The sequence below is a fragment of the Zingiber officinale genome, chromosome 6A (genome assembly GCF_018446385.1).
Source record: "Zingiber officinale cultivar Zhangliang chromosome 6A, Zo_v1.1, whole genome shotgun sequence".
Classification (NCBI taxonomy): Eukaryota; Viridiplantae; Streptophyta; class Magnoliopsida; order Zingiberales; family Zingiberaceae; genus Zingiber; species Zingiber officinale.
This window is the reverse complement of record NC_055997.1, coordinates 3,632,049-3,655,041: the sequence shown is the minus strand read 5'-3', so window position 1 is coordinate 3,655,041 and position 22,993 is coordinate 3,632,049. Positions and strand designations below refer to the sequence as shown.

The window sequence follows — 22,993 nt, the reverse complement described above, 5'->3', positions numbered from 1 at the left end:
AATTACATATAGGTACTAAATTTGAGTTTAAATACTACTAAATTTAGTAGGAATTATAATTTATTTTAGATAAATGATATATTTTTTTAGATTTTCTATACTTATACTTTGTAATAAAAATGAGACCGACGGAAAAGTTGAGACTTTACCTAGGAAGTTTAAGGCAATTTATCCTTTATAAAACCTCATAAAGTAAATTTCAGTTTACTCGTATATTTAACTTATTTGAAAAAACACCTCTATAGTTTTACTATTAATATCATCGTTGAAGTGAATATTAAAACAGAAATATTCAAGTGGATCCAAAGGACCAAATCGAAGCATTTCGTTTCTCTTCTTCAGGAACTCCCGTTTCTTCGAGCTTCTTAGCAGTTTGCGCATCTCCCTCATCCTCGATCTGTCCGCGGACTGTTCTGATCGATCTTTCTCGCGCTGCATCCGTTTCATCGTAATCCCTAGGGTTCTGGTCTACGGGTGCTGGTTTATTGTCTGTTTTCTTCCTGGATCCTGGATGGTGCTGGATCTGGATGGATGTTTAGTGTCTTCGTCCCGAATCTGAGTGTGCCCAGTGCCGATCAAGGTTTTATTCAGCAGAGGAGTCGTTTCTGCACAACGAGGGATCTGGAGTAAGCAACCATGTTTTGGAGGGAAAGGGAGAGGGACGCTACTAGGTTCAGGGAGCAAAACGGCGGCCCTCCTTGTGGCCAGGTCCGCGTCCTCGTCGTCGGCGATGCAGGTGAACTAAGCTGGTTCTTTTGTCTCCTTCCAGAAACCATTCATAGCACTAGGAAGGGACAAAATAGCTGATGCTAATGAATTTCTAGTTGCATCTACAGTAGGCGTACGAGCATTCATATGATTATCTGAAAACGATGTGCATATATTCTTAGGCATGTTACCTTTAGTGAACATTTGTTGCCCCAAATTCTAGCTTCTGTACTCTCCATTGACTTTTTTTGAACTTTCTGGTCTACACGAGTAGTCTGGAGGAGACGGTTGAGAAGTGGATTCTTTTGCAATACGGAGGCATTTGAATCTCTTAATTTTAAATGATGGAGCTGTTACCTGATTCTATATTCCATAAGTTGTTTCCTTTCCAAACAATTCCGGTATTTTATTTGCATGACATTCTTTCTAATGTAGCAGTATGTCATCCTGCTACAGATTTATATAAGTTTACATAATTCATTCGCAACATATGCATGAACAGGTTTCATGGTTTTGTCACATTGTGAATGATGATGAATGGATATATGTATCACTTTAACCACATTAGCTTGATACCTGATGTCCTGACAGGTGTTGGAAAAACATCCCTGGTACACCTAATTCTGCAAGGTTCTTCCATTTCTAAACCTTCTCAAACAGTTGGATGTGCAGTAGGTGTGAAGGTAAAACTAACTTCTTTTCTTATACCTAAGCTTATTTGTTTGAGGTAGATCAGAGTTTACTCACACATTTTAATTATCTTACCAGCATATTACTTATGGAGCTTCAAGCAGCTCTTCGAGTAACATAAAAGGTGATGCACAAAGAGACTTCTTTGTTGAGCTTTGGGATGTCTCAGGGCATGAACGCTATAAGGATTGTAGATCTCTTTTTTATACACAAGTTAATGGTAAGCTCCATCTATCACAATTCAGTTATGGTCTACCTTTAGTAGTTACCCAGTTAATTTGGCATACCTTAGTTAGATACTTTAATATTGGTTCTCACATGTTTAGATTACTAAGATGGAGTAGTTACTAGTCTTACCACTCCAGATACAAGTGATGACAATAAAAGAAAGTATCATGTCTGTATGGGTCCATGGAGTGAGTTAGTTTGATTACACATGCATGCGTATACACAAACTTGAACCTAAGGGTATTTGCCATTTTGAGGTCTGTGCAAATAGATAAATGTTGAATATAATTATTGGCATTTTGCACATCGCTGTTTGGCTCTGAGTTATTTAATGAAAACTCTTCTTGTACTATATTGCTTCCCTGGTATTAGATGCCATATTTCAGACTCTAGAACAATTTCGTATGAATGTAGGAAGTTTTTGTGGGCATAGTTTTAATACTTAATTTTGATTCAGAAGTCAACCATTAACAAAGTTTTACCCCCAATTTGCTTTTTGAACTTATTTACTTCATTTTCAATCCAAGGATGTATGTTATTTGAAATGTATTACTGAATGCTGAATCTGTATCCCATGGATAAGTCATGTTGGACTACATTGCAAATTATGCCAGGTTCAGGATCTACATGCTTACTTGTACAGTCTTAGCATATTTTTTTGTTTCTTATATCTATGTAGATCAATGACAGAACGTTTAATTTGATTTTCTGGTCAGCACATATGGGTTAAACTATTTAATGTGGCAGAGCCCTAAGATGGACACAAGGGCCAACGAATTAGATCTTATTTATATACATAAAAAAACACAGGATACTACAAATGAAATTTTTGAGAGGTAAATTTATGGTTAACTAACTATAGCAAACTGTAAACTTTTACCCTTGGGGCTCTGCTTTAACATGGCTCCATACTTAGTGCCGTTAGAATCAGGAGAGTGTTTTTTGGTTCAGGATAACTTGTTTCCTTGATTAAAAGGGTTTAGTGTATCACAAGCATGCATATTGACGAAGCCTGATTTTCTCATAATGGATGCATCTGCAGTTAACTTTCAACTTAATTTACATTCATGATGCAACAGCACTAACAATAACTAGAAGCTATGCATAGTTCTAATTACCCAAGTTTTCGGGATTGGCTACATGAATCTTACCCCACAATGAACTCTATGCAAGGCTATATTAGTAGTCATTCCACTTTAATCTTGTTTAACAAAGTTTTCTTTGGTCTCTTCTTATTCCACACATCTTCAGCTCTAATTAATTTAACTTTTCTGATTATTCACTGTCTATTTTGTACCTATTCATACCACCTTAATAAATGCTAGCTCATTTTTTTGTCCATTTATAGCTTTATCTGATTGATTTTAGATTTTTTTAAAACCCTACATATTCATCTCAGGGCTTTCATCTCTGTTACTCCTTTCAATGTTATTATGGTCTCATGCCTTCATCATAGGGAGTGAGGGGAATGAGTCCATAAATTATCTTAATTTCTTTTGCTATTAAATTTAACTAATAATGCAATTGTATATTGTGGGTACTCATTTTATTATTAATATTTTTTAAAAAAACTGAATCTCCTTTCCAGGTGTTATATTTGTCCATGATCTCTCCCAGAGAAGGACAAAGACCAACTTGCAAAAGTGGGCTGTTGAGATTGCAACAACCGGTACATTTTCAGCTCCTCTGGGATCTGGTGGTCCTGGAGGTCTTCCTGTTCCTTATTTAGTTATTGGTAACAAAACTGATATTGCTGCAAAAGAGGGCACAAGGATAAGCAGTGGGAATCTTGTTGATGTTGCTCGCCTGTGGGTTGAGAAACATGGCCTGCTTCCTTCAAGTGAAGAACTTCCCTTGACAGAGAGCTTTCCAGGCTCTAGTCTTTTGGCTGTAAGAAATGCATCTTTGTAGCTTGAATTTATTAATACGTCTAGAGAGAAACTAGTTCTTTGGTGCAATGAAGATTTACCTTTTAGTAGTTATGGTCCTATGCGTGACTTTAAACATGGAAATTTGATGGCATTATTTGAATTTTATTTAGGCAAGAAATTTGAATATTAACTATGGATATCCAGCACATTAGTTTACTAGGAACTAAACTGGTTTGGACCAAATTTTGAGTGTGATGTGTTCCAACTATAGTGATGGTGACTTTTTTCATTCTTTGATTTAAATATTTCATTTGAGGTTAAAAATTAATTACATTATGCCTGAATATTAGGTCAGAAGGGTACATAATTACAGTGGCATGAAAAGAGAAATATTTAAATCATTCTAAATCTCTTTTTATTACAGTTCACCTTTGAACATTCTAATACTATCTTATTGTTTATAATTTTACAATCTATACTACCTACTATATAATTGTTCTCGATCATGAGTATTTTTTAATCTTTTATAATCATTACACATCTACCGGAACATTTTCTTTTTTACATTAACCAATTTGTGTTTGTTACTTTCTTACCTTCCAACACTGATTCATAAGGTATGGTGGGTTGTACCATAATTTTTTTTTTTTAGCCTAAAGTGCACAAGGCGATCATAAAAACTCAAGATACTTCTCTTCATTTGGATCACCCATTCTTTATTCTAGTGAGAATATATTCATTAATAGTTTCGTTTTTGTTAATAATAGATCCAAGATATTTAAAACTCGTATAAGAATTTTATGTTAGTCTATCTCAACTTTTGATGATGCTCTACTTATTATTGAAATTATATTTTATACATTCAATTTCATTCTACTTGTTTTAAAACCTTTCTTTTCCGAAGTTTTTCTCCGGAATTCAAGTTTGAAATTTAATGTAATTAAATTATCATCAATTAACACAGTTTCGCCTTCAGATAACATACACCAATGTTTAGATAAGATCCACATAGCCATCCCAAAGTAGTTGGGATTTGCAATTTGTTACTGGTAGAACATAATTAGACAATTCTCATGATATCTTTGATTAGAGCTTTATATATCATCTGAGAAAGTCAATGAATCTTATGTGCTATTTTTCATCAGGCTGCTAAAGAAGCCAAATATGACAAGGAAGCTGTGATTAAGTTTTTCCGCATGGTTTGTATTATTTCATCAATTTTAGTCTTTAGATTATACTGCTAACTCATAGCTCTATTTTCTAAATATCAAAATCATTTCTGTTTTCAGTTGATTCGAAGAAGATATTTCTCAGATGAACTTCCAGGACCTAGTTCATGGTCTATAAGCCCATTGCAAAACACCATTCACCGTGCAGATGAAAATGCTAGTAATGATGACCGTTTGCATCGAAGATTGAGGTATCTCCTCCTTGAATTGTTAGTTGATATAAAAATATGTCTTATTCTATTCTCTCAGAAAAAAATAATGGTTTGTATCCACCATTTTCTAGAGAATTGTATTTTGGATGTTTCAGATGTTATATCTTTTTGCATCTGTTCTGGAATTAGCTTCAAGGCTTTCAGACTTTTTATCCTATAGTTACTTTGTAAGATAGCACTGGCTAATTTGAAATGTTAACATGGACTTTTATTAATATAACCTTTTGTTAACTCATCTGTCTGTGTTTTTCAGTTTATTTCCCTTGTTGATTGCAGTACAGTTCGTTAAAGGGTTAGTTTTCTTGGATGGGAGATATGAGGGGAAGGAGTGAAAGTGACACAAAAGGTGTACACTTAATATTTTGCTAAATATTTCATATTCTCTTATTATTACCCCGTTTTTGCTGTGATCAAAGGGGGAGAGAAAAGGTACAAGTTTAGGGGGAGAGAATTTTTTTTGAATTTGTTTTCAAAACTGAGTTTTAAAAATATTTTTGAAAAGTTCTGTTTAAACTCTTAATTAAATAGTTGTAATTTTATTTATTGCAAATTTATGCTTAACATCTTAGTTTAGTATTTTACATGCAATTTTGTGTCTTTCTCTCTTCCCTCTCGACTTTTCATCCAAGTAATCACAACCAAAATGCCAAACCTATTTTGTAGGCATTTTGAGCAGGTTATTTCTTTTGTAGATGTAGTAGTTAAATTGAGCTTTAGATTTGAAGGAAATAGTAAAGAATTGTTTGTTTTCATTCTTTGGCATTGTGAGTAGCTATTTGTTTTCTTCTCTTACTTTCTCTAGCTCTTATGCTTGTGAAATAAACTGTTTTATGCAGCATAAGCGGGGAAGCTTCCGCGCATAGCGCTCTTCCAGTTCCACCACTTCCTGCTCAGCATAACCTTACTCCGCCACGAACACACTACCCTCAGCAACCAGTGTCGGGGCCCGAGAGTTACAGCTTCCAGAGATATTCTGCTTATGGTTTACCTGAAAGTAGCCGCACCCAATCAAATAGGGCCGATATTAATGTTTGATATTTTGGTTGATCATAGTGTTTGTTTATCGCCATATTATTTGTGATCAAGTTCTGTTTGTAAAGTTCTTGTCTATGTGGAATGTGGAACTTTCCGTGGAATGTTTTATGATACTCGGGTGTGGCATTTCAGCAGCATGAATTTTTTTATACACTTCCGGAGAAAGGCCAAGTGCATGTTCATCGATGCGGATGATATCGGAAGCTTCCGGATTTCATACATGATCAATATATATTTATCTATTAGTGTCGAGGAACGTTTTTCTTGGAACTTTGTTCTCCAAAAATTGATAAGATAACCAACGAGATATAGAGATAGATACGACTATGATTTTATATTAATATGTAGAAGAATCGAAAATATATGATGATAAAAGGTGAATATGTTCATCCCAGTGTTTTCGTTAATTCGTCCTAGGGGAATACGGAGGAGAATGGTTGGCTAATTGAAAATAAATGAATTGATGCATGATGATATGAAAATAAGAAGAAGGAGAAAAAGAAAAATTAATAATCGAAATTTTAAAATTATTTTTGGTGGAAAAAATATATTAAAGTAATTTAATTTTAGACTCCATCTAGTTGTTTATTTAATTAAATAGTAAAATAATATGATTCTAGGCTTTAATATAAAAAATATTTCAAATACCCTTTTTTATTAAATTCGGAATAAGATGCAAAAAATTGTCCTGTATGTCGCCGAAGCAACGATAGGGCTTTACGCGAGCGAGGTTTTGTGCACAGAAGCTGCTCTCTTCTCATGGCGACGGCGAGCTTCCCGTCTGCCATTCTCTGTATCGGCCAATTCCATCCGAAGATGTCCAATCTAGGGATTACAGCTCGCCCCTTCGTATCTGCACGAATATCCACCAAAGCTCCTGCTTATATCCTCAAGCCTCTTCGTTTCTCCACCAGAACCCCAGCCTCGGACGGGCTCAAGATCTGGTGCTCTCGAAGCCCCCACGCCGACAGATTTACTAATAAAAATTCTTCCTTTTGGAGAAGGATCGTCGAGGGAGCCGCCGTCGTCTTCTTCGGCTCGCTTCTTTTCTTCGGGAGATTCACTGCCCGCCCTGTTTTAGCGCTGGACGACCCACAAAGGAGCAATTTTTCTGCGAGTTTGGAGGAAAAGACTGGCGCCCCTGAAGTAGAAGATGAGGTAGAGATGTATGCGAAGGTGTTGGAGAAGAACCCGGAGGACGTGGAGACCCTTAAAGTGGTTTTGTATGGCAAGTTGAAGAAAGGGAAGACGAAAGAAGCTGTGCATTTTGTGGAGCGTCTGATTGATTTGGAGCCAGACGAGGTGGAGTGGCAGCTGTTGCAGGCTCTGTGCTATGAACTGATGGGGAATTTGGGGAAAGCAAAGAAGCTTTTTAAGGATTTATTAATGGAGCGGCCGCTCTTGATTAGAGCTTTGCATGTGAGTATCTGTGTTTGCAATTCTCTCATTAAATTGTTAAATCTTTTGTTTATCCTATGCCTTCTGGAAAGATAGATTGCAAATTGATGATTTGTTCTTGAATAAATTATGCTCCTACTCGTCTTCCATTACTATTCTTTATGTAATGTTTATTTGGAGTTCATGTGTTGCTAGAAATATGCGATTGTAGCATTGATAGTGTGTTCAGGCATTTACAATTAACAAGATATGAGATTTATACGCATTAGATGTAAAACATGTTTAATTTTTAGGCAAATTTCAATTGGTCGCTCATGATTCGGCTAGAACTAATTGAGGCAATTGACTCCCTGATCCCATTTGAGATGGATTGTACTTGAATGATTGCTTTCCCTCTTAGGATGGCTGTAGATCAACAGGATGTTCACGAACAAGCTCATCCTTGGCTTGATAAGAGCTCATTTATATTTGAACTATATTTATAAACAACTTAATTAAAAAAAAGCTTGAATACTAGTGAACTTTGCTCGTTAACATTCAATAGAACTCGTGAGCAATTCATGAATAAAGATTAATAACTTGTTTGAAGTCCGATTATGATCTTATTTTTATTTTTGTTAGAATTCTATAGTTTTATATATTTTATGTATCCAAAAGTGGAAAATAATAAATTTTATTTATTGGACTATTGTTTTAACTAAATATTAAGAACAATAATGCATGTAGTTGACCTCAGCTTGAGATAAATGATAATTTTAACGAACAAACTCAGTAAGGCAAATCAACAAGCTTCAACACAATCAAGCAAGCTTGACTTAGTTTCATTCAAGCATTGTTTGTTTTTGTACATCAAGTTACATCAAATGCTGTCTAATTATACATTGTGAGTAAAAGTTGATAAATATTTTCATGCATATATCTGGTTCTGAAGAAACTCAATTTAGTTGCTAACTTCAGCTATTCCATGAAGGGCCTTGCCTTAGCCATGTACAAGAGTGGTGAAAGCAATGGTGCTTTTGAAATGCTCAATAAAGCTTTAAAGCTTGCACAGCGCGAGAACAGAGTCACAGAAGAGCAGAATATAAAGATTTTGATTGCACAAATGCATGTTGTGAAGGTACTTCCTATTGACCAGCTCCAGATTATTTTATCCTGTGCTAAACGAGCGTACGCACAACTTCAATTTGTTCAACGGATCTTATATTTTTGTTAATCAGGGTGACCTAGAAGCTGCCTCCCAGCATTTTCAGAATCTCATCAATGCGAATCCTCGTGACTTTCGGCCATACCTCTGTCAGGTAATGTTTCATTAGGGTTTTACAACGTTAGCTTCCATACCATAGCAGATTGAGTTTTTATTTCAAGCAGTCATTCAAAAATTGTTGCTTCCTACATGACATTTACTATAATATCGAAGTTTATGTTCTCATGATCACTAATTTTTCCTGATTATTTAAGTTCTTATAATTCTTTAATTGCAATTTCATCAAAGTAAACTGGAGAATAATAAATTTAACTTCAACATCTTGAGGTGATGCTGCTTGCATTGTACTGCAGGGCATCGTCTATAGTTTGTTAGACAAAAAAAAGGAAGCGGAGGAACACTTTGAAATATACAGAAGTCTCGTGCCAGATGAACTGCCCCAGCGGAGTTTCATCGATGATGTTATACTGTCAGCGAAAACAGAATCCCAACAATTCAGGGAAGAACTCAAATCTGAGTACTCACCTCAAAAATGAGAAGACATGCGAGTTTTGATCATGTTTATTACAGAACCTCAGTACCATGTAGGTTGGTAACTAAATCTCTGTCTTCAGGAGTTCAGAAAAAGAAGAGAGAGGCAAGTGCTAGCTAACCCTTAATGTTTGATGTTTTGGTTGATTATAGTGGTTGATGAAGAATGCCATGGCCATGTTCTGTTTGCAACTTGTCATGGGAATCAGATGGTTGGTAATCCTCGGTTGGCAAAACTATGATTCTTTTAGACACTGTTCCATTTGAGGGAATGTTTGTTCAGTGAGAAAGAGTAATATATGCATTCATCTATTGCTGTTGAAGAACCTTTTCTCTTGAATCTTTTAGCACATTATTTCTTCAGAGCCTGTCATAATTTTATGGTCCATTTAATATGTTTATCAACCTAACTTGAACAGAATCAATGCACACTTGAGGTAGGTGAAATGCAATTAGATTGTGGAAATTAGTTTGGATTGACAGATCTGAAAACTCTATGAAATTTTGATGGAGATGGAGTAGAGAGAGGAAACATTAATAGGTTATTTTGAGCTATGCATGTGAGTTTAACTATATTTTTGATTCTCTCATTGAATTGAATTGTTGCTAGAAGTATGAGATTGTAGCATTCATATTAGTTATTGGAGCCATTTTGATTTATTATTGTTAATTAAGATAGACATGAATTTCATTCAACATGTTTAGGCAAATTTCAACTAGTTGTTTCTTAAAGTCATCTTAAATTTACTTTGTGAATATAATATATTTAGTAGAGTAAAAAATATATTCCTAATTATGAGAATTATCATTTATTTTTGGGCAAAAATAAAAAGAGTGTTCATCATTTGTAAAATCGTGAGATATGGATACTACATTTTAAATTAAAGTTAAATGGGCATCTTATTACATGAAGTCTCCAAAATACTCTTATACTATTTGATTATTTGGTGATGTAGAAATTAGCAATTAACTTCTAGAATTGTAGAACAAACAATTTTACTTTTAAGTGATAACTGTGTTAAAATAGCATTTTAACGAGTAAAATAGACGTTGGGGATTCAATGATATTCATTATATTTCAAATGAATATTATTTGATCATGATTGATCGTGTAGAAACTAACATGTAGCTTATACAATGGTGATTTTATATCATTTTGATTTTACTTCTCTGAGTAATAGTCTGGTTAAAATAATATTTTAATTAGCAAAACAAACATGTAGATTTTATGACACTCATTACATTTCAAATAAACATAATTTAATCATGATCAAGCGTATAGAAGTTAGCATACAACTTCTACAACGGTAATTTTATATCATTTTGATTTTATTTTTTTGCGTAATAGCCTGGTTAAAATAATATTTTAATTAGCAAAACAAATTTGTAGATTTCATGATACTCATTACATTTCAAATAAACATAATCTAATCATGATCGAGCGTATAGAAGTTACCATATAATTTCTACAACGTATAACATCTAGCATATAGCTTCTACAATGTGTAGTTGTTACTTATTTCTACAACGTGTAGAAACTAGTGACTTTATGGAAGTGTTTGGGAGAGTTTTTGCTTATTTAAAAGTAATTCTTATAGAGATTATTTTGGAGTTAATGAAAAATTAAAGTATGGAGTGTTTGAAAATATAAGCCAAAAGCTAATACAAGATAAAATTTGAATGTTTGATGAATAATTATTTAATTTTTAATTAAATGTTAACAATATTTTTAAACTATATAGATTAATCTTTTTTAATTATCTAAATATAATTTTAATACATCATTAAATGTGTTTATATAATTATTATTATATTTTGAATATGGTATCAAAATTATTTGTTTATAAGATGAATGTTTGAAAAATATATAAAATTAATAAAAATAAAAACATAAAAAATGACAACATTTCTGTAAATACATAAAAATATGTCTGAAAATTTTTGAAAAGTAAATTATATAAAAATATATAATATTATTTTAAAAAATGAATACTTATAATAAAATATGATTGAAATTTTATAAATAATTTGGAAAGTGACGTGAATGAAGAGAGAAATTACATCAAAAGTGGAGTGACAATGATAAATTTATTAAGAACATAAATATTAAATTTTAATTTTAGATCACAAATAAAAAAAATAGAAAGTAAGTAAAAATATCAAATTCATACTTCTAACTTTTGAGTAAAAGTTATAGAAGCTGAAACAATTTGACATTCACAAATACTAAAAAAATACTTTCATGTAGCTAGAATCTAAGAAGTGCACAGTGAAAATTTTACCAAATACTCTTTATATTATTTTGATTTTGCTTCTTAGAGTAATAATTTGGTTAAAATAACATTTTAATAAGTAAAATAAATATGTAGACTCAATGACATATATTTCAAATGAACGTAATCTAATTATGATCAAACGTGTAGAAACTAGTATATAATTTCTATAATATATAGTAACTAACTGTTACATTCTACACGTTGTAGAAGTTATTCGATAGCTTCTATAGCAGCGCTAAATCCATGAATATTTTTGGATAAAATTATGAGAATAGTGCCCATTTATTTATTTTAAAAAATGTTAATTTGATGTTTTTCTTAATTTGAAATGTTATTTTTTATTTTTACCATTTATTTTTTAAAAGTCAAAGGAAGTCTTATTATGTTTTCGTATCGAAAATATTTTATTTCAACATTATTGTAGTTACAATATGTTAAAATAAATTATTTTTTAAAATAATTTATTAGAAATATTTTGCATAAAATACTTTTAGGCTCATTTTGAGTATTTTGATATTATGCAAGTCAATTTGGTATATTTTTATGTAAAATAAATATTATTTATCAGATTATTTGTAGGAAAGGAGCTGTTTTTTTTGGAATTTTTGGATGCACCTGGATATTTGCCCTCATTGGGTTTAACTAGGACACGACTTGGCTCGCGGCTGAAGTCGTGACCAAAGAGGCGACACCGTTCGTCTATTATACGGTTGCAGTGTTCAGGAAGAAAAGTAAAAGGCGGCAAGTTTCCAAAATAAAATCTCGGTTTTCGACTAAGAACACTTCGTTCTTGCTCTGCGCTACACCTCCTGCGTTGGATTTCTGTTCTTCTCTCGATCTTCTGGCGAGGCGTCGTGCGTCCCGCATCTTGTTGATGAGTTTAGGGTTCGGAATCGCTAACCAACATTCCCAGGATTTCGAATGACTCCGGATCTGGTAATATTTGCAAAATACTTGAGATGTTCTAGGGTTTCTATATCTTTATTTTGTCATGAAACGCCTGTGATGTCCTATGTTTTTTTTCCCTGTTCTTGTGATTTTTTTTTTGGTTGTGGTTCGCATGGTTCGATCGTCGATCTTGTTTTAATTTTGTGTTTGTTGTTTGGAAACTGCTCTCTTCGTCGCGCCTTTGGTGACACTGGGGGAATTGTACTTACGTGGTGATTATTTTTTTGTTTTAACAAAGTACAATAAGCAGTAAATGCAATACTGAGGACTTTGGCCTTTTTGTTGTCGATAGATTGCTAGATTTTTCATGCTCCAATTTGCTAAGTTCTCTGCCTAGAAATCATCTTTAAGCTCAGATAATATTTCCTGCACCAATGGTTTATCATTTCTTTTCTTCTTCTTTGACACTTAAATATTTCATCAGCTTTAGTGCAAACCCTAGGTCATTGGTTTCTTGCATCTTGTGCAGTTGTGCCTAACTTATCATCAATTGAAATTAATTTTAGTAATTCACTTAATCTGTGCACCTGTACCTGAAGGACTACGGTTTTCAATCGATATATTATTATGCTCATTTGTCCTTTTTTTTATGTCAATTGCTGATTTAAATTATCAGTAATTTGTGGGGTGTCAACTGCCGACTCATGCAGCTTTCCTTTGACATAGAGCATTTTGGCTTGAAGATCCTGTTGCCGCACATCTTTAAAGCAACTTTAAGGAAAATAGTATGACCATGAAACCTTCCAACCATCGAAAAGCAACAACCACTTCAGGTACAAAAGATGGTCTTGGTTGCAACAACTCGGATAGCATCAAGGTCAGGAAGCAGAAACGAAAAATAACAGGTACTTCTATAATATAAATTTCCAAATTGTTTTCTCCTTATCTTCTTTTTCTATGCAAATAACTATTTCCTTCATCTTTCTATTGCATGTGTTTCTTTCCACTTTTGCAGCTAATCATCATCTTGTTCCATGCAAGAAAACTTGAAAATATTTGTTGATAATAGACCAACTAGACAATCAACATAGTTTAGCAAGGAAATAGTTTCTACAATTTATAATCAGTGTGAGCCCTTGAGTGAAGCTTAGGAAATTGGGTTCAAGTGAAATTTATTGCTCGGTAGTTGTAGGAGTTCAAGTCTTGTTACTTTCTTTTCTTTTTAATTTCCAGGGAATAGCAGTTTTGAGTTAGGTGGACAACTTCTCAATTCTATTCAGATGAATCATATGGGTAATAAAGGTCAACAAACTAATTTTGTGGAAACTCTATCAGAAGATTTGGAATCTCTACAAAGAAAACATCAGGATTCTTATGGAAAAGTGAAACTTCAACTCTTCCCAATAGATGAAGAAACTAAGAAAATGTTAGAACAGGTAAACACTATACTTCAAGCCAAGGTAAATGATTAGTGTTAGTGTAATACTGCTAATTTCATGTTTACATGGAAAAAGGAGGTCCTTCTTTTGCCCAATAATCATCATTTTCTCTTTAAGTTTGTTACATGATGTTGCTTTAACATTTTGATGTCACAGGGTAATCTCAATCCGTACCTAGAATTGACTTTAACAACTAGGAAGAAAATATCATCAGTTGTGAAACATCTCAACAATAAGTGGGGCAGCTCAAAATTTGCATCAGGAAAGCTTATGCTTTTTCCAAATAATGTTTGCCTGGATAATCTATCTGACAGTAGTAAATGGACTTTGGAAGATTCAAATCTCACTGCTGCTGATGTACATGCTTCCCTTGGTAGCCCTGCAGTCTTTCGTTTGAGGTTTGATAGTTACATGTACTTTGTTATATGCTTTTTCCTCCCTAGCATCTCGTATCCATTTCCATTAAACTGATATGTGTCTCTTGGTTTTTTTGTCACGGAAGATATGGATGGTTCAATGTTGACCAGACAAAACAGTTGGCATCTGTGGCACTTGCTGGTTATGACATCTTAAGAAAGAACAATTATTTTGACGAGGAAAACAATGATAAGGTTTGTTCTGTATCAGGCAAAGAGCATGGACAATGTCATACAGACAATTCAGTAAATCCCACCATCCAGGCACCAATGTCAGAAAAAGTAATCCAGAATGTGGTAATTTTGGAAATTATTGTTGTTCACATACTTCTAAGGTTCTTTTAGTTCTGTGTACTCAATGTGCTCTTCTTTTTATAACATGGACAAGGGTGACCAGAATAATGTGAAAGCCATCAATACATCATTGATTGATTGTCTATCCGGCATGAGCTTTGGAGCCATATTTTCTGAAGTTTCAGATGCTCCTGTCAATCTTGATCCATTAGACACTCAGAATTTAACTCTTCCTCAAATTCCCTTAACTTGTGATTCCTTTGATGCTGCCATATCTGCATTTATGCATGGACATCAATACAGTCATCCATCATACCGGATCGCCCCTCCTTCCATCTTGGAAGCTGAAGAAACATGCCATCCATTTCCTTTCCCAAAGGCTGCTCCCTCAAGTCAGGACATTCCAATTTCACCCCCACTTGTTTCTCCCACAATGGGATGTACCAATATGGTAATATCAAATTTCTGTCATCAATTTGTTTGTATTCAGGATGGTCGATACACATTATCAACTGTTTGTAAATCAAATCTGCAGCTAGATTCACCGGTGAAGCAGGTATCCTTGGCTGATAATTGTCCTGCACCAGCCACTAGTCCTCAGCTGCATGATGCAACTGTTGCTTGTGTCAAACCCAAATCTGTTTTGCAGCGCCATTCCCAGGACAGGCTTGCTGAAGACCTAAATGCACACGCAGAGTTTCAAGCAGAAGTTCAACTTAATGAAAGCAACCAATTTGGCGGAATGAACCTTATCTCGGTAGTTCCTCCTAATGCCAATCTGTTTACTATGCCCGACGTAGATTCTAATATACATTTATCAATCTGTGATTTGCAGACGGATTCATTGGGTCCATTAGAGATTGTTGCAGCATGCCCTAAAGAGAGGAATGATGGTGAAACTGATCAAATCATTGGTCTTGGTGGACTGATTGCAAGCAGCATGGATGCATTTCAGAACTTTTCGATTGTTTGAAACGGAGATAAACTCTAGCTCTACACTCTTGGAACTACAAAAGCATAAGCATTCAAGCTCTGTGGAACTGCCTAAAATATGGGATCATCTGCTGAATGAAGTGGAGAGTGTTCTGGATTAGGAATATGAACCATCCACACAAGACGCCTCGTTCCGTAGGTTTAAATGACTAATTGTTCATAGAACTAAACTATCACTTTAATCCTTGTTCTACTTTCGTAAGTATAATTTCTAGTTGCAACTCTCTGTATTCTGCTTTTGTGTATATTTTGTTAATACCAAGTCCTTTAAGATTTTTTTTTTTTTGAAAAATATTGGGCAACGTCCTTTTTTATCAAATCAAGAGGCTTTCTACTTTGATATATTTATTAAAAGGGTGTCTTATCTTACTATTTAGTTGTGTGTAAGTACCTAATTGTCTTCTAATATTGTTCAATATTATTATTTTCTGTCTAAATCTCTCATTTAAATTTTGAGCCTGTCGAGCGTGTTATAATAACTATTGTTTTATAGCTGTTACAATTTATATTTGTTACTCGTGTTATAGTCATTATGATTTTACAGTTGTTAAAATACATAATCTATTCAATAATATTTATATTGTAGTAGTTATGATTTCGTAGTTGTTATAATGTGAATTTATGTTATTGTGGCAGTTACAAAATTATAGCTGCTTTAATATGGATTCGACTTGTTAATTTAATATTCATGTAATATTTATGAAACCATAGTTGCCACAACACGTATTCGACTTGTTCATTTAATATTCACATGGTTTCATAGTTGTTATCATGCATCTGACTAGTTCACCGTTTAGGTGAGAGATTTAGGCGGGAGATCAATACCATATAGTATTGGAAGACAGTTGAGTAATGTACATGGTTGAACAGTGACATGCTCACTTAATATTCATGTTGTAGTAACTATAATTTTATAACAATACGTTCAAAATTAGGCAAGAGATTTAGCTAGGAAATTATAATACTAAATAGTACTGAAGGGTAATTAGGTAATTATATACGGTTGAATATCGACCTTCTCACTTAAGACTTAACATTCATATTGTAGCAGTTACAATTTATAGCAACGCACCCTACCAGTTCAGAAATTAGGCAGGAGATTATAGTACTGGAGGGTAGTTGGGCAATTGTACACGACTAAACATCGACATGCTTACTTAATATTTATATTGTAGCAGCGACGATTTCGTAATACGTACTCAATAGATTCTGAAATTAGATGAGAGATTTAGCCAGGAGATTACGGTACTAAATAAGACTAGAGGGCAATTAAATAATTATATATGACTCAATAGTAGAGTATGATATTTTTTTTGATTAAAAAAAGGAAAAGTACCTTTAACCGTCCTTATTTCCTATCAAGTAACATTTTTACTCTCTTGTATTTGAAAAATAACACTTAACCTTTTGACCCAAGTCAAATGTGAAAAAATTTGTAAAAGACAATTATATCCTTGTCTTTTTGATTTTTTTTGATAATCTTAAGAGGGAAAAAATATTGAATTGATGTGGAAAATAATTATATATGTCTTCGGGGTTGACTCTTTCGGGGTTGATTCTTTAATTATTGATTAGTTGAATCGATGGTGTACACAGGAAGAAAAATATACATAAAAGAACAAAAAAAATATAGAAGCATTCAGTGATAGTGCCCTTCGTCACTCGTTCGGATCTGTGGTTGATGTCGGCTTGTCGGTGCGTCCGCTCTCGGTGTCCTACAAATCAAAACTTGTCGGTTGAGGGTTGACGTTGTTAGTGTTACTCTCTTTGACAATAAAAGTGATGAACTGAGATGCGAGGTTCGCGTGCATGTATAAGAAAGAAAAAGAACTTGAAGAAGATGAAAATTTATTTTCATGTAAGAAAAGAAAAATATACCTTCACCTATTTTCACAAAAACTTATACAATCATGGACAGAAACAGATTTAAAATTTTAAATTTAAGGGGAAGTGAAGAAAATAATTATTATGTATTGAATTCGAAGGTTGCGCAACTAGGGCAATGAAAATATATATTTTATTTAGGGGAAAATGAATAAAATAATTACTATATATTGTATTCGGTTGCACAACCGGGTGATGAAAATATATAATTTTTATTTTATTAGTATAATTAAATATTAATTTTTATATATTGTTGTAGCTTACATATAATTTATTGATTTTAATTATTAAATTTGTAATTATGCACATGTTAAAAATATTAATTATCAATAAATTTAATATATTTTTCCTCTTGATTTTTAAAAAACATTAAAAAGATATGGTCATAATTATCTTTTATAATTTTTTTATATTTAACTTTGGTCAATAAAAGTTAAATATTATTTTTTAAATAAATACTACTTGATAAAAAATACAGGGGTTTAGAAAAAAAACAGAGGACCCCTTGATATTTTTGCTCAACAATATTTATGCTGCAACCTTTAATTTACTGCAACGTTAAAGCGTCCCCAATAATAAATAACACATATTTGTACAACTACCGCATACTTGGGGAGCCGGGCTGTGGGAGGAGTGTCCCACGGATAGTCGGGTTAGTATTCCATGATAGATTGTCATCTTAAAATAGAGATTAAACTAGGGATTATAATTTCACTCGAATCTGAGAAATTTGACATCAGACCCAAATGTAGAAGGATATGGAGGGACTATCAATATCTGAAACCCGATCCGAATACCCGATTAAATAATATATATATATATATTAAATAATTTTTTTTCAAAATCAACTTATTATTTTTGTTTAATCTATCTTTTTAATTATATATACATAGAGAGAGAGAGAAATGATATGCTACGGACCATTATTTACGGATTGCTACGGACTTAATGCCATGTCATTTTTTTATTAAATATTTATAAAAAATTTTCTCTTTCTTCTTTATTTTTTATCTCCTCCTGCTTCGTTTGTTCTCGGCGCGTTTCACCGAGAAGCAGCTCACGTCGCGCGCCCGCCACTCGCCCTACCGTCTATATATATATTAATAGGTTGTTAATTTTAATATATTTTTGTTGAATGATAATAGTTGGATAGAAAGAAGAAAAATTATAACTATAGAAGATATCCGATCATTTAATGGGTATGGATATACCCATCGGAGATCCTATACCCGATGGGGGGACGAAGGATATAGAATCCGACCTGAACCCGACCCATTGTCATCCCTAGATTAAACCTCAGGAATAATCTTGGCGACATCCGTGCGCGACATCGGTGAGCGCTAGGGCTATAAACGAGTCGAGTCAAGTTAAGATTTAGAGTGTTTAAATTTATTTGATAAGATAATCCAATTAAATTAAATCGAGCTTAAAATGAACTAAATTTTTAAAATGATTATTTAATCTTTATTTTGTTTATTTTTTATGAGGTTGAACTTGTTTGAAGCTTGGCTTGAGCTTAGTTCGTTAAGATGCTATAAAGCTTTCAATTCAAACTTAGCTTAAGCTTGATTCAAGCTTGGTTCATTTAGATGCTATCGAACTCTCAATTTAAGCTTGTTTGACTGTTTGAAACTTTTAATTATTTGATTGATAACTGAGCTTGATAATTCAAATTTATTTTATTTTATTATTTATTTATCATATTGATAAAATTTTTATTAATAATATAGTTCAGGAATATTATTATTCAGGAATATTATTTACGAATGTTGTTCATGAATGTTAACAAGTTGAACACATAAGTGTTCAAATTTAATTGTTTAATTTAATGAGTTGTTCAAGTTTGTTTGTTTAATTAATCTGGTATATATTGAACGAACATAAATAGACTTTTATCAAACTAAACACTAAATTTATTCATGAACATTTAGTTCATTACGGTCCTAATAGATGCTTCTCAGCTCGTGTCGCGGACAGATGTCGCCTATCAAATTCGTCTAAATCTATCTTTAAGTCGCTCCTCACTTTCGGATGACGTCCTGAAGTAAATACATTATCTTTTTACCACGTGGGTTGTCCAGGCAACGACCACATGGGTTGTGAGTAGTGGTAGAGAATACTGAATCCGTGTCTATGCTGTTTGGATCAAACATTTAAAATGAAACTTTTGTGAGTTTAAAATGAACCGAGCCAAGCTTAAAATGAACAAAACCTTTCAAATGATTATTCAAACTTAATTTGATTTATTTTTTATGAGCTTGAGTTTAGTTCATTTAGATGTTATGGAGCTTTCAATTCAAATTTAGGTTGAGTTTGGTTCAAGCTTGATTTGTTTATAAGTTATCGAGCTCTCAATTCATGTTTATTTGATTGTTTGAAACTTTTAGTTATTTGATTAGTTATTGAGCTTGATAATTTATATTTATTTATTTTATTTATCATATTAATAAAATTTTTATTAATGAATATTATTCACGAACGTTGTTCACGAATATTATTTACGAACATTATCTATAAATATTAACGAACTGAACATATATATGTATAAATTTTATTTAAACTCATTTATTTAATTAATCTAATATATATTTAACGAATATAAATAAATTTTTATCAAACTAAATACTAAATCTATTAATAAATATTTAGTTTATTACTATTCGAATGGACGCTTCTCGGTTTGCATCGTGGCTAGGGGTGAGTAAAAATTCAGAAAAATCGAATTAACTGAATCGAACCAAGCGAATTTAGAAATTCGGTTCGGTTAATTCGATTTTCGATTTTTTTTAAAAAAATTTGGTTCGATTTTTTATTAATTCGGTTCAGTTTCAGTTTTGAATTTTATAATTCGGTTAAATCGAATAAATCGAATAAGAATATTATTTTAATTAATTTTTATTTTAAAATATAATTAATTAAATAAAATTATTTTTTTAAAGGTAAAATCGAATAGAATTTTAAAATTCAGTTAATTTGATCAATTCGATCGAAAACCGAATTAACCAGTACTATCAATTCGGTTTCATAGAATAATTTGATCGATACAATTGGTTAAAAAAAAATTCGATTTATAATAAATCTTCGATCAATTTGATTTTGATGGAATGCTCACCCTAGTCGCGGGGCCCGTCAAATTCGTCTAAATCTATCATAAACTGCTCCTCACTTTCGAATGGCGTCTGAAGTGAGCGCATCGTCTTTTGCCACGTGGGTTGTCCTGGCAGCGGCCACATGGGTTGTTCGCGCAGCGGTAGAGACTAGAAAATACTGAATCCGTGTGTATGCTGTTCGGATCGAGCAGGCAATCTTCAACCAATAATGCAGACGAGAAGTACACCGATCAGTTTCGCCTCTCAATCGTCCTCGTTTCCTTCCCACGCTAAAATCCCTCGCGTGGTTCTTCTCAAATCCCTCAAACCCTGTTTGGTTCCTCTCCGATCGCTTCCGTTCTTCGCCGCCATGGCCGGTACCGCAGAAGATTTCGTGAAGGGCCGCGTTTTGCCGAACGGTGTCGCCATCATCACCCTCGATCGCCCCAAAGCTCTCAACGCCATGAATCTAGGTTCCTGCACATTTCTTTTCGCCTAATGTCTCTCTGTTTTGATTCTATATGGTTCAGGGATCGGCAAGGGCGAATTAAATGATGCTGCGCTCTGCGCTTGCTCTTGATGCAGTGGTTTTAGTAACTGACTGATATAATAAATGATGCAGAGATGGACTTAAGATTCAAGGGTTTCTTAGATGAGTGGGAACCTGATCCTAGCGTAAAGTGCATCTTAGTCGACAGCAGCTCAAGCCGTGCCTTTTCTGCAGGTAATTAACCTGTATCGATCCTTTTGTTAAATGTAAACTAGGATTTGCGGTTGCCCCTTTTTTCTCCCCTTATTTTACTTCATCTTGAATCACTGGCCTAGGGATTGGGTTTCGTTTCTATATCTTCATGCAGGAATGGATATCAAGGGTGTTGTGGCAGAAATTCAAAAGGACAAAGCCACACCACTTGTACCAAAGGTATATATGAAGCAAATTCATTCTACATATTCAGTTGTAATGGAGCTGATATGAAATGGAGTTTCAACAAAAGAAATGGAGTGAGCAAATGATTAAGATGAATGAATATGATATTCATGCAAGGGTTTTAGATATTTTGATTTATTATTAGAAAAAGGTAATAATGCTGAAATATCATAACAGAGTGACTGATGGAAATAGAGAGGAGTTTATGGACTCTTGTTTGATCATTGTGTGCCCCTTAGAGTAATAAAAGAAATTGTTATGTCTTGCTATATAGAGTGATAGTTAAAAAATAGCATGCATAATTGTTAATGCATCAGAGATGAAATTTTTGAGATGGTACTAGAAAGGGAAAATAAAATATATTATTATCTAGGAACAATTAGTTGTAACTTCAATAACTAACAAAATGACTAGAAATGGATTAATAATGTATTGATTTGTTGAAATAAATTAATAGATTCTATAATTGGCCTAGGTAAATCAATTGGAATTGATGCTGTGAGTGGTAAGAGGAGAGTAAAGAAAACTCTATTCATGGTAATTAAGAATAATTTAAAAGATTGGGATAGTATTAGTGATATTGTCTTCCATAAAGTTCTAAAATCTTTATTATTGATCCTAAATACTTGGACTAATAGGAATATATGATGATGATTTAACTTATCTGCATTTCATTACCATTTTCTTCAAGGTAAAAGCCCCATTTTGAGCCAGGGTATCTATCCTCGACAGGAATAAGAGTGTGTCAGTGTATCAACACCTGGTGTTAGTTGGTGTTCACATTTAGTAGGAAGAACAAGAACCAGAAGGAAAGAATTGTGAGGAATGAGGAAGGAATCATCAGGAAGGAATTACTAGGAGAAATTGTGAGGAAGGAATTGGGAAACTCTACTGAACAAAGGAAGGATTTGTGAAGAAATTTTGACAATGTAAGGAATCATGTAGAAAATGTGCTGAGACAAGGAAGGAACTGCAAGGAAGAACAATCCCAAAAGAACCTGTTCCATGGAAGGAAGAAAGGAATCTTGAGAAATAGCTGCCACAAAGGAATAGTGCAAAGCCTGTCTTGATCCCATGTCTTCAAGAGGAAGAAGCCATCTCACTGCTGTGCAAAGATCCCTGTACTGAATTCACATTTTCCTTGAGGAAAAACCCCTGCTACCATATGAAGAACCCTATGCCAAGCCTGCGACTCGATAAGGAAGAAGCCTCACGATTGTCACTGTTATGCCGTCATTGTTCTGTCTTGATGTGGGAGAAGAGGGGTGAATCTTGTCCATGTGGAGCCCAAGAGATTATAATCCCTGATTTGTTCAAAACCTATGGTGGATTGTATACTTTGTGAAGCAAACTTCTATTATGTGTATCTTTAAACACTTGAAATTTGTAATGGAAAGTAGTAAAAATTTGATAACCTGAACTGATTTCCAACTTAGGAATAAGAACATGGCAGAACTTTGTGGGTAAACTGACCGGTTGATTTATGTAACAAGTCGGTTGATTAATGATCAACAGCTTTCAGATTAAGGACAACAAAAAAGTTGCCCACTTTTTGACACTGTTGACATAGGCATTAAATATTTGAGATCCATGTGCATATGCACTCACATATGGATTGTAGTGGTTAACCACAACTCTTAGGCTATATTACACGATTTGGGCTACACCAAATGTGTACTT

The 22,993-nt window shown here is 33.5% G+C and overlaps 4 protein-coding genes across 8 annotated transcripts in view; all 4 read left to right on the top strand.

Annotated features, from left to right (window-relative positions):
- The first annotated feature begins 292 nt into the window (after positions 1 to 292).
- On the top strand, positions 293 to 6,110 carry LOC121995622 (small GTPase LIP1-like). 2 transcript variants are annotated; one of them, XM_042549356.1, is made up of 7 exons: positions 293 to 736; positions 1,300 to 1,391; positions 1,477 to 1,618; positions 3,215 to 3,516; positions 4,643 to 4,696; positions 4,787 to 4,917; positions 5,775 to 6,110. In XM_042549356.1, the coding sequence occupies exons 1-7, from the start codon at positions 637 to 639 to the stop codon at positions 5,971 to 5,973; spliced, it is 1,020 nt and encodes a 339-aa protein (XP_042405290.1). In that variant the 5' UTR covers positions 293 to 636; the 3' UTR covers positions 5,974 to 6,110. The 2 variants fall into 2 exon arrangements, with proteins under 2 accessions (XP_042405290.1, XP_042405291.1); XM_042549357.1 differs by lacking the exon at positions 5,775 to 6,110 and adding an exon at positions 5,215 to 5,332.
- Positions 6,111 to 6,656: 546 nt separating this feature from the next.
- Positions 6,657 to 9,469, top strand: LOC121995621 (protein SLOW GREEN 1, chloroplastic-like). Of its 2 annotated transcripts, XR_006115881.1 has the most exons (5): positions 6,657 to 7,392; positions 8,342 to 8,488; positions 8,589 to 8,669; positions 8,929 to 9,163; positions 9,260 to 9,469. XR_006115881.1 is itself a non-coding variant. In XM_042549355.1 (4 exons), the coding sequence occupies exons 1-4, from the start codon at positions 6,733 to 6,735 to the stop codon at positions 9,109 to 9,111; spliced, it is 1,071 nt and encodes a 356-aa protein (XP_042405289.1). In that variant the 5' UTR covers positions 6,657 to 6,732; the 3' UTR covers positions 9,112 to 9,469. The 2 variants fall into 2 exon arrangements, 1 of the variants encoding a protein (XP_042405289.1); XM_042549355.1 differs by having other exon boundaries at positions 8,929 to 9,469.
- Positions 9,470 to 12,080: 2,611 nt separating this feature from the next.
- On the top strand, positions 12,081 to 15,721 carry LOC121995620 (TSL-kinase interacting protein 1-like). Of its 3 annotated transcripts, none has more exons than XM_042549354.1 (8): positions 12,081 to 12,318; positions 12,997 to 13,175; positions 13,504 to 13,706; positions 13,866 to 14,107; positions 14,212 to 14,407; positions 14,514 to 14,870; positions 14,955 to 15,176; positions 15,255 to 15,721. In XM_042549354.1, exons 2-8 carry the CDS (start codon positions 13,058 to 13,060, stop codon positions 15,390 to 15,392), a joined length of 1,476 nt encoding a protein of 491 aa, XP_042405288.1. In that variant the 5' UTR covers positions 12,081 to 12,318; positions 12,997 to 13,057; the 3' UTR covers positions 15,393 to 15,721. The 3 variants fall into 3 exon arrangements, with proteins under 3 accessions (XP_042405288.1, XP_042405286.1, XP_042405287.1); XM_042549352.1 differs by having other exon boundaries at positions 12,084 to 12,318; positions 14,212 to 14,422; positions 15,255 to 15,718; XM_042549353.1 differs by having other exon boundaries at positions 12,084 to 12,318; positions 12,981 to 13,175; positions 14,212 to 14,422; positions 15,255 to 15,718.
- A 4,904-nt stretch (positions 15,722 to 20,625) lies between these two features.
- Positions 20,626 to 22,993, top strand: part of LOC121995616 (3-hydroxyisobutyryl-CoA hydrolase-like protein 3, mitochondrial) — a 28,944-nt gene continuing 26,576 nt past the window's right edge. Inside the window, exons 1-3 of the mRNA XM_042549349.1 lie at positions 20,626 to 20,858; positions 21,008 to 21,109; positions 21,243 to 21,307. Coding sequence (XP_042405283.1) covers positions 20,756 to 20,858; positions 21,008 to 21,109; positions 21,243 to 21,307 — 270 coding nt within the window. The 5' untranslated portion in view covers positions 20,626 to 20,755. The remainder of the gene's footprint in view (positions 20,859 to 21,007; positions 21,110 to 21,242; positions 21,308 to 22,993) is intronic.

Coding starts and splice junctions, on each gene's coding strand:
- LOC121995622 (XM_042549356.1), top strand. CDS start 637: ATGTTTTGGAGGGAAAGGGAGAGGGACGCTACTAGGTTCAGGGAGCAA. Junction 1,392..1,476: donor GATGTGCAGTAGGTGTGAAG/GTAAAACTAACT, acceptor TTATCTTACCAG/CATATTACTTATGGAGCTTC. Junction 1,619..3,214: donor TTTTTATACACAAGTTAATG/GTAAGCTCCATC, acceptor TCTCCTTTCCAG/GTGTTATATTTGTCCATGAT.
- LOC121995620 (XM_042549352.1), top strand. CDS start 13,058: ATGACCATGAAACCTTCCAACCATCGAAAAGCAACAACCACTTCAGGT. Junction 13,707..13,865: donor CTAAGAAAATGTTAGAACAG/GTAAACACTATA, acceptor TTGATGTCACAG/GGTAATCTCAATCCGTACCT. Junction 14,423..14,513: donor AAAAAGTAATCCAGAATGTG/GTAATTTTGGAA, acceptor AACATGGACAAG/GGTGACCAGAATAATGTGAA.
- LOC121995621 (XM_042549355.1), top strand. CDS start 6,733: ATGGCGACGGCGAGCTTCCCGTCTGCCATTCTCTGTATCGGCCAATTC. Junction 7,393..8,341: donor TCTTGATTAGAGCTTTGCAT/GTGAGTATCTGT, acceptor TATTCCATGAAG/GGCCTTGCCTTAGCCATGTA. Junction 8,670..8,928: donor TTCGGCCATACCTCTGTCAG/GTAATGTTTCAT, acceptor ATTGTACTGCAG/GGCATCGTCTATAGTTTGTT.